This window comes from Lathyrus oleraceus, chromosome 5 (genome assembly GCF_024323335.1).
Source record: "Lathyrus oleraceus cultivar Zhongwan6 chromosome 5, CAAS_Psat_ZW6_1.0, whole genome shotgun sequence".
Taxonomy (NCBI): Eukaryota; Viridiplantae; Streptophyta; class Magnoliopsida; order Fabales; family Fabaceae; genus Lathyrus; species Lathyrus oleraceus.
This window is the reverse complement of record NC_066583.1, coordinates 176,419,417-176,430,296: the sequence shown is the minus strand read 5'-3', so window position 1 is coordinate 176,430,296 and position 10,880 is coordinate 176,419,417. Positions and strand designations below refer to the sequence as shown.

Here is a 10,880-nt window from a genome sequence, read left to right as displayed (position 1 = left end):
GCTCACAGTGGTGCACCAGTCTGAAGATGTTCTTACTTATTCCATTGAACAATGCATTCAAGGCCTTAGAATTTCCAAGGGCTAATGCCTCTTTCTCCTTATCCCACTCTTCTTCAGGAATTTGCATGCTGACTCCATCTTCACCTGTCTTCGTTGGATGTTCCCATCCTTTGTTGACAGCTCTCCAGACTTTGCTATCTAGAGACCTTAAGAAGGCTATCATACGAGGCTTCCAGTCATCATAGTTAGAACCATCCATCATGGGTGGTCTATTTGAGTATCCTATATCCTTGTCCATGGTACTAGAAAGTAACTTCCCTAGATCTCACCCAGAAATTAACAGGCAAGGTGCCTGCTCTGATGCCAATTGAAATTCTAGTTAACAGACTTTCGATGTCACACGGGTTGTTATGACATCCAATTCTGCGCAGACAAGAGTTATGCAGAACTTAAAAAGTAAGTGCAGTAAATAACACAAGGAATTGTTTACCCAGTTCGGTCCAACAAGACCTACGTCTGGGGGCTACCAAGCCAGGGAGGAAATCCATTATTAGTAGTATTAATTCAGACCTTAAACCAACTGTTTAACCCTATCACTTAATACCTACCCAATGCAATTTCAATCTTACACTAAGATCAGAGTTCCTACTCACTCCCCCTCAATCACCTCAGTGATTACAACCTTTAATTAAGATTAAAGACAATTTTGAAGTCACACTTCAAACAACTCTTGATTGTGCTTAACAACTTTAATCAAGATACACAGCACTCACGCTTAAAAGCTTAGAGTGACACAACACTTACAACTCAATGAACACCCTATACCAATGCAATCATCTCAGTGATAATAGCTTGGCTTACAAGATACGTCTGATACAAGACACACAAAAATACAGCAGTGAAGTATAATGGACAAATAAATCTTCACGCCTAAAACCTCTAGTTCTGAAAGAAGGATTGCCATCCTTTTATATTGCAGCACTTGGGCCTTGTACTTGTATTTTCTGAATTTAAGGTCAAGCGAGTTAACCTAAATTCCACAACTAGGTTACTAACAAATAGGCTATTTGTTAGGTTCATTAATTGTAGCTTAGTTGTTGGTTTCCTGGATTTTAGCTCAGCTGTTGACTTCCTGAAGAATAGCCTGAGAAAAATGTTGAAACAGAAAAACTAAACAACCTACAATTTAGCATACGCTGTCAGGAATGAATGTCACAACATTCAGTTTGACGTCCAAAACATAGACCATATGCTAAGTCTGTTTTTCCTGAAAACAGACTGTACAAATTTGCTGTACTGTACAGACCCAATCTGTCCATAGTATCAGCGTACATTAATAAATGTCAGAGCATCCAATTTGACATTTACACATAGAGCCTTACATCAGGTCTGTTATCCTCTTGATAAGCAGACTGAGCTGCATACTGAAATGTAGCAGAAAACCAATTTGCCTATTGTTCCGTACATGTTGTCAATGATGAATGTCATAACATCCAGTTTGACATTCAGACAGTAGGCCTTATGCCAGGTCTGTTATTTCCTTGATAAACAGACTGAAAATAAATACTGAGTTATAGCAGAACACCAACTGTTCTATTCCTCAGTATCTGCTGACAGGGATGAATGTCATAACATCCAGTTTGACATTCAATAAATCCTGTATTAGCTAAACCTGCAGTATACTACTCAAGTATGTCATGACATCAGCCAAGACATCAGAGTACAGCTAGATATTCTAACATACAATGAAGTCACACAAACATCTCCACAGCATGTCATGACATCAGTCAAGACATTAGAATTCAGCTAGTGTTTTATCATACAATGCAGCCAATTAAACATCTACAGGACCGAACCGCCAGGTTCAACCAGTTGAACCAGCAACCAAAGATGAATCTGGTTGGGTCAAAATCTTTTAAAACCGTTAGTGGATCAAAACCGGAATAAAACCGAAAAAACCAGGTTGAACCGTCCAAAACCATTCGAACCAAAGAGCTGGAGCCGGTTTTATAAAACCGTCCGATTCAAAAAAATTCATCAAATTGACCATTTTTTAAAATTTGAATATGTCAATATCAAAACTTAACCTACATTCCCAATCACAAACAAAAAATCAGCATTTTTTTATAAACAAACAAACTTCTAAGTTTTGTCATTCCATTATAGTTTTTCTTTCAACCATACTCCATCATCATCACATTGTCCCTTTCAAACATAGTCATGATATCCAACTCAATATTGATTGTCGTTCAAGTCAATATTGTTTATTGTTGTCAATTAAGATTTATTTGTTGTAGTTCAACTCAAATTTGTATTTTTTTAATAAAGTATATTTTATTATTTATTTTTGGTATTTTATCTTATTTAATTTAAGTATTCTTAATTATTTGGATTTTATTTTAGTTATTATATTCTATTATTTTAACTTTGATTTGAATTAGTTTAACTTAGTTTATTGTAATTCTTTAATTTAGTCAAATTATTCTTAAATGAATGTTAGAAATGAAGTGTAGAAATATGTTATGTTATTATATGTATTATCCATATTATTGTATTAAATTTGTAATGAATATTTAAAATAATTATTTTATTAAGTTGTGAACATCTGATTATGTATGACATATTTATGAAATTTAGTTTTATACTATTAGTTTATTTAATAAACAGTTCGACCGTAAGTTTAACCGGTTTAACAATTGAACCTTAAACCACAAGTTTCATCGGTTCAATGTTCGGTCCGGTTTTTAAAATATTGCACGAAACTGCTCGATTGTCATCCCCTCCTATTAGAACCAGTTGGGTCTACTCTTCTCGTCCGGATATGCGAGTCTTCTACGTCATCTCCCATCGCATGAGTCCTCGCTGCAGCAACTTCAACTCTGTCACGATATCGATAAGCAATTGTGTTTGTCTGATTCACTAGTCCTCACTGGAAAAAAAAAACATAAAAAGTATTTAACTAACAAATTTTAAAAAAAAATCGGAAAACTTCATGCTTACCCCAATTTTTTTGAAGTAATTGGTATAAAATCCCCAATACCGATTTTTTCAAAATCACTAGTAAAAATTCATCCATTTTTACCGGGTTTTTCAAAACCTCCATCACATGATTCTTTATGCATGTTTATCAGTTTTTTATAAAAATCGAAACATGTATGCATTTTTACATGTATTTTAAAAAAATCTGAAAAATATATGTATTTTTACCGGTTTTTAGAAATATGCGGTTAAAGTACATAATTTTTTATGCAAAAAAAAGTTATAAATAAAAAATTTTGATAAAAATTGATACTTACTACTCATAAATTCGATAGTTTTCCTTTAAAAAAATCCGATATTAACGAGAGCTTTTCAAAATACTCAAAATCTCCCGATAAAATTGTGAAATGAATTTTTTATATTTTACAGAATCTCCCAATAAAAAAAGTATATAAATCCTCATGTTATTTGCATCACTCCTAAGTTAATACATTTCCTTGACTTTTATGTTTTTCTTTTCTTGCATCAGCCAAATATCAAATATTGAACTAGTTGGTTTAGACTTGAGAGAGTCAAAGCTTCTACAAAAAAAAAGGTTTCACGCATCTACACTTATGCCACAACATATTATCTCTTTCATTTATCCTTTTATTTCAATTGCCATAAAATGATTAAGTAGGTAATTATTCTAGGGCGTATTCAGTATTCGTCCACACGAAGTAGTAACCATTAAGCAATCACATACACCATTCATGGGCATGATATAAGCACGTTTCTTTTCCTTTGAGTTTTGACCAGTGCTACAAAGAATATCGTTTTAAACATGAATCTAGACCAAATACACATAATTCCTCAAACTATGTAACAACTCGGACCATGTTAACTGCGGCATATCTCTACCTCAATATTCTTGTGAAACAAAACAAAGTGTCACATTGTTGACGTATTATAAAGTTGACCCAAATACAAGGATCTTTAATCTTCACACGAAATCTTACAACAAAGCAAGTTGCATTTGTGTTCACAAGTAAAATGGGATAATTTTACTTTGCATTACAAATCACATGAGGAACAAAAACAATATGTTAGCTACCTCTACTTTTCCATCATACAATCCTCCAACCTCCCCCCAAAAAATATGCATACACCCTCTCTATACCATTTTCCTTTCAATTCAAATTCAAAAAGAAAAAAATATCAATTTCAATTTTAAAAAGAAAAGGACACCAACTAATTTAAAGTTCAATAAATATAATAAAAATCTTCTTTTAATCGTCGTAACTATCGGTGTCTTGTATTTGTACTACGAATTGTGACACCGTGCAAATACTTTGTATATCCGACCAAGCTGAGTTTTCCGTCGGATTTTCTGATCCAGTCACCCATTAAAGAGTAAGCAGAAGGACCCAAATTCATCTCCTGCAGAACATAATATCTCAGAGTGTTAAGTAGGTTGTTAGCTTTTAAGAGAAATTGATACAAGTAGGTTTGTTCTTAGAAAGAAATGTTCAAACCTGTGCCAATTCCTCGAGTGAAATGACACGGTTCCCTGCCTCGTCAAAATAATCAAAAGCTGTGGTGGAAATTTTATCCCATTCTGGATGAACTTCAAGCTGGTATACACTGATTGCGGCAGCACAAAACTCTTCGAAGTCCAGTTTTTTATAGGAGAGTGGATCCATCTTATTTCAAGAAACATGCATTTCAGATATTTCATAGTATTTGCATTCAAAGAAAAATAATTTTCCTTAAGGAAAACAACAAAATCTATAATAGTTCAGTTAACGATAGAATCCAAATGTGATCATGATAGTTCTGATACCATCTGAACATTTTCACTATAAAGTATAAACAGATTATAGTTACTTCCTTCTTAGGAATAAATATGACTTACCAAATTTAGAATGTCAGGGACCCTTGCTTCCTTCATGGCATCAGTTGCATTTTTCATGAGAGCCTGAATTAATTATAATTCTAGTTTAGAGATAGATTGTGGGAAAAAAATAGCAAATAAACTACCTACAAAGTTTAAACCATAAAAGACTAATTAAAAATGTCTAATAGATGACCATAACATATTTACACTAAATAGGTTTAAGAGATAAAAATATTGTATGTTAAGACTGCATCCTAATGTCATAGAGGGAATAAATATGAAAAACCATTCACTTACAACTCTGAAATTCTCAAGCGAAACGCAACCATCTTTAGGTTCCAAGAGGCTAAATTGTGCTTTAAGGTAGGTAATCTCGTCCTCTGGCAATGCTTTTGAGAGGGCCTGCATTGATATAAAAAAATAAAGGAAAGGGAAAATATTACTCTTCTAGTCTTTTTCAATTATTTCCAGCCCTCAAAAAGGAAAAAAACCGAGGATAAAAATGCAATTGTAACTCGTCCTCTACCTTCAATGCCGAACGTTTCAAAGGCGAAGCACGTACATATGACTTGACTAACTTGTAAATCAGAATATCTAAAGGAATGGCATTTCTTTCATCTCTCAACCATGGGTGAGCTGCAGATATGGAGGTAATTTCAACATTAAGAATCACGGAACAAGATTTAGGAGTAACTGTGTGTGAGAATTTCAGTAGAAACAATTAGCCATTGAGTTAAGCATGGTCTGAGTAAAACATTCAAATGAAACATACATAGAGCTTGAGCAGCTGTCATCCTTTTCCGATGGTCCTTGTTCAAAAGTCTCTTCACAAAGTCTTTAGCTTCTGGTGATATTGATGGCCAAGGTGAATCATCAAAGTTAGGATTTGCTCTTAACACAGATCGGAAGATTCCTGATTCAGTCCGTGCCCAAAACGGTCTACTTCCACATAACAATATGTATGATATAACTCCAACACTCCATAAGTCTCCTTCAACACTGTAAGATCTATGGAGCACTTCAGGTGCAACATAATAGGCACTACCAACAATATCATTAAGGCGTTGATCTGCATGTTTATAAGAAGTCAGTGCTGTCAGTGCAAAAAGTGATAGAAGAACGAAAATGATTATAAGGCAGAATAAATGATAAATATTTATTTTGAACAATTGAGGCAATTTTAAACCTAGAGTATGTGCATGTCCTGAGATTCATCTAAGCCAGTAAGTTAGTGAAAATCATTTTTGACAAGTAAATTGGTGTATTTATAGATGAGCTTGAAACAGGGAAACTTCTAAAGTGAGTGTAGAAAAGAATCAAGCTTTTCTTAATATGTCTTTATCATTTTGACCAAAGTAGAAAATAACACTAATTACTAATAGACTCATACAGATATTAGAAAGTTTTCCAATGAACACTCCCCAAGTTTCTTTGACAAACAACTGTCATTACAATACCAAAGAATATAAAAGAAAGAGATAATAATTGATTTTGAATGGAGTGAAAGACATGCATGATAAGAGTGACAATGGAAAGTGAAAAATGGGGCTGTAAGAAATGTTTGAGTGAAAACTGACAACAAATATAGATAGCCATACATGAGAAAAGCTGGCTGCCGTTGATTTGGAGAACGAGTCCAACCCAATAACTTAGATGAATAGAAATATCATAAGTAAATAAGCTCTTGTGATTCAAAACGGGTACTACTAGCATCTCTGATTATATAATTTTGATCTCATTTGCATAGATAACTTACATAAAGAGAAAACAACATAGCGTACAAAAGGTTGACAGGAAGCAAAAGCCATTTAAAAATTTGGTTAAAAGGGTATTTGAAGATTTTTCAAGATGGCATATTAATGTTGAAAATTAATGACTGATGAATTATGATATGGTAAAATATCAGAGTTCCTATGTTCAGTTATTTTCCGGCAATTTGAATGTAGAATTCTATCATGCAAGTGCACAATATGCTAAAGCTAAACTACGAAGAAAATTAAATACAGAAAAGATAGTAGCTACTACAATAGGTTTTATTATAACATTTGATACTGAATATAATTAGGTCGATTCAATCATATTACCTGGCCTAACAAAATCAGATAGACCAAAATCAATAACTTTCAGGACAGCATCCTCATCTTTTGAGAGAAAAAGAAAATTCTGCAAAGTATAAAAAACATTTAGGGTTACAAGTTATAGATTAGAAAGGTAATTATACAAACAAAAAACTCCTTATTCAACAAAAGGTTTGACCAAGTAACGTAAGTAGTTCAAACTTCATAATGTCATACCTCTGGTTTTAGATCGCGATGAACAACTCCCTGAAGATGACAAAAGGCAACTACATTCAGAATTTGTAGAAGAATAACTTTGGCATCCTCCTCTGTGTATCTTCCACCTCTTTAATAAATAATTAACATCAAATGAATCCAATTACAATCATGTTATTCAAAAACTGAACTCCCACGAGAAAAAGTAAGGAGGGACAAAAAAGTAACAGAGTACAGATAAAAAATAGTCTTTCGGTTTTACCTATCTAGAATTCTGTCCAATAATTCTCCACCCTCGCATAACCTGACAAGAACAATAATATCTCATTAGTTCAGGATAAATTACTAGTTTAGTTTAAAAGTTGTACGTACTACCCAGCTTTAAATTATGATCATATTTTGAAGATTCTTGAAAACATGTACTTGTGATGAAATCCTTTACAGGAAAAATCTTCAGGAGAACACAAATCAACCAGTAGATTAAAATTAAAATTAAATCCTATCAAGACTGAAAGCAATTTTCAGATATAATTGTTTCTATACATACTCCATCACAATGTAGACGTTATTCACATCCTCAAATGCTTCATAAAACTTGACCAAATTCCTATGTCCAGACAAGGCTTTCAACATTTTCACCTCCCTTCTCACATCTTCAATTGCTATTGCTGAAGTCATCTGGCATATATTAAAATCAGTTAATCACAATACACGCCATCAAGCGAAAAATATAATGCAAGAATGAAAAACACTTCAAAATCAAAATTCAATTTATGTTGACATATCATTAAAAAAAACTGCTACATGCTTACAGCCATAACATAACAATATACAATTCCCCCAACCCAAATCATACTTCACTCTAAAACTCCAATTTGGTTGTTTAGAGAGTAATGAAAAGATGCAGAAGTATAGGGTCAGCTTTTGGTCATGCTCTTTCTAGAAACATCGCCCATCAGAAGCCAAGTAGTGAAAATAAAGTTCTAAAGTGTCTGATGCCTATAGGCATTGCAATAAAGGTAGAATACTTGTAATGTTCATCAACAGTCAACAAGAAAGTTGTTGTTTGTTCCTTTTCTCCGTGAAACTCAATTTTCCTCTTATTAAGAATATATGCTACCCTACAATTTAGTTCATAATGGAGGTGAAAAACAATAACAAATACCCAGGTTCGATACATGTATTTTTTAGTCTACAACTAAGCACCAATATGCTTAGTTGCTTACTAATGATCTAACCAGAAGCCTGAAACAGCTTTTGTCAAACAAGCAAGTAACTTAATTGGTTTCATTTCATCCATCCCTGTGCTTTGGTAACAAGGGGATATGACCAATGAGCTTCCCCGTGCAAACAAAAGAGCCCCTACCAATTGAACCACTACCAATTGGCCATTAATAGAACCAAAAATGCAGCCAATCGCCCTTGCTAGAGAGGTTGCAACTTCACTTCTTTCTTATTGTCTAATGCCGTGTCACAATTTTTGCCACCCGGTACTACACGGCTCCCACCATAGCACGGTTGAGGAAAGGGTTGGACTCTTTGTTGTAAGAAACCTCACCTTTCATTTGTGCAGTATTTGCAGGAGGCCAATTTAAGAGCTGTGATTGTCTAGTTCTAGTCACATAGTAACGATTTAGAAAATTTTGCCACCCTGATCTAAACAACTTATTCTGATGCTCCCTATAAACCAATCAGCGTTAAAAGAAATCGGTAGCAGCCAAATTTTGTTTGTCACCATCACATTTTCCCAATAGTTTCCTTTTAAAAGAAGTATTATCTGGCATAATTAATCCTGTAATGTTTGGCTTTCCATACTTTTCAATTTTATTGGAAAAACAGATTTTCAAGCATTTACCTTTCCCGTACCAGTACCAGCATCTATGTAGTTAATGACAGATGGCGGAGCATGGCGTCCAACCCCCAAAACACTATAGAGTACAGTGGATAGAAATATAGCCGTTACCTCGAACTTTAATGAAACAGTACAAGAAATTTACACCATATAATAGATGGATACACTCAATTAAAGACATGATCATAACTAATAATCAAAATCCAGTATTACCAATATCCAAACTCAATTTAAATAAAATAAATCTTGGGATAAAATGACAGAGGAACTGACTGTAAGTTAGTGGCATTGTCGGGTTTTCGAGCTTCAAAGTAACGGCCGCTACAGCAACTGTTTGGCGGCTACTACATTTGCAACTTAAAAATGCAACACGTGGAGTTTCGAATAACCCCTAGAGGCCGCTATACCGCACATCACCGCTATAGCAGCTGCTATTGACTACCGAGACCAACATTAACTTAAAAAATGGCATTAACTTAATACTATAAACAGTAGAGCAACACTTAACATTACCAATAGAATCATTTGGAACTTCAATGCAAAACATTACCAATAACAAAGGTTACTACCTTATCAAGTTCCATTATCATACGTTCATATTGTACCAAGCTAACACAAAATTCAACTCAATTATCAAAATACTCAGAAAAGTCAACAATTGATCCTGAATTGACCAAGAGTACTATCAAATGATCTTCACAATTGACTTTGAATTTTAGCTCAATTTTAAAGCAATGATGATCAAAAACAATATGATCCTAATTCTCACCTTAGCTTTGGTAATGATTTTCACAGCCACGGATACTCCCTTAAGTTCACCTTTCTTCCCTTTAGCCCAACAAGTATGACCAAAATGCCCTCGACCAACTTCCTTCCCAAGCTCAAACTTGGCCCCAAAATTCTTCCCATATCCAAAGCTCTTATCCAACGTCCTCTCTCCCTCACCACTTTCCCCTTGTTCCTCAGGTATCGGTCCGTCTTTCGGTTTCGTCTTCCCCTGCCTCCGCATCAAAGCCGCCATTATCGGCTTTGCCGGGGACGGCGGAGGAAGCGGCCACCTGAATTTCCTTCCCGGAGTCCTGACAGCCGGTGACGGCGCCACACCTGCGGGGAGAGGACTATTGAAAGGACTAGTCGAGAACGATGTCGCAGGGGTTTGCCTTCCCGGAGTAGCATCACTGATGCCGGAGACTGAGTTTCCGGCAGGGTGTGATACATCGTGATTAGATGATTTGAGGTTGTGATCGGTGGCGACGGTGTCGCTGTCGACTGCAGTGTTTTTGCTGCAGCAATGACCCATGGGTGCCGAAGTCGGCGGAAGTGGATTGTGATCGGTGGTGCAAGTCAAAGGGTGTGACAAGAGAGAAAAATTGTCGCCGGAGAAAATGAGAAAAAAAAGAAAAAAAAAACAGGAGAGAAAGAGAGAGAAAATGTATTAGGACAGAACGGAAATAAATGAGTTAAAATTCGGAGTGAAATAGAGAGAGAGAAAATAATTTTTGTTGACAGAGTCCAACTGTATTCATAAATTGCTTACTACGTTGGTTGGAACTTTTTATGCATCTAAATTATATTCATTTTTACATGAACGTAATAATAGTAGATTTTGTGGAGAAAAGAGATAGGAGTAAAACAATCTTTCGCCTTATTTACATGGATAATATTAAATTAACAAAACTATCTTTAAACAATTATGTTTTTTTCATAAATTAAAGTTGTAGTATATTCAATTTTAGGATTTTGCTTCGATATTTTACTACATTTAGTCATTCATCTACTTAAATATTTCATTCCAGAGAAACTTTATTTTTCTAAATTAATTCCGAACCATTAGATGAAGGACATTAGAAATGGAAGAAGTGAAAGTGGAGTAGGTGATCTATTTTCTCAATTTTATAAA

General features: G+C 34.6%; 1 protein-coding gene across 1 annotated transcript; it reads right to left on the bottom strand.

The window, feature by feature from the left end:
- Positions 1-3,886: 3,886 nt before the first annotated feature.
- LOC127081466 (CDPK-related kinase 4) lies at positions 3,887-10,463 on the bottom strand. The gene is made up of 11 exons (XM_051021720.1): positions 9,750-10,463; positions 7,676-7,806; positions 7,391-7,432; positions 7,150-7,258; positions 6,940-7,018; positions 5,628-5,924; positions 5,382-5,491; positions 5,153-5,257; positions 4,874-4,936; positions 4,494-4,661; positions 3,887-4,398 (listed from the first exon to the last, which is right to left on the bottom strand). Exons 1-11 carry the CDS (start codon positions 10,278-10,280, stop codon positions 4,261-4,263), a joined length of 1,773 nt encoding a protein of 590 aa, XP_050877677.1. The 5' UTR covers positions 10,281-10,463; the 3' UTR covers positions 3,887-4,260.
- Positions 10,464-10,880: the final 417 nt, after the last annotated feature.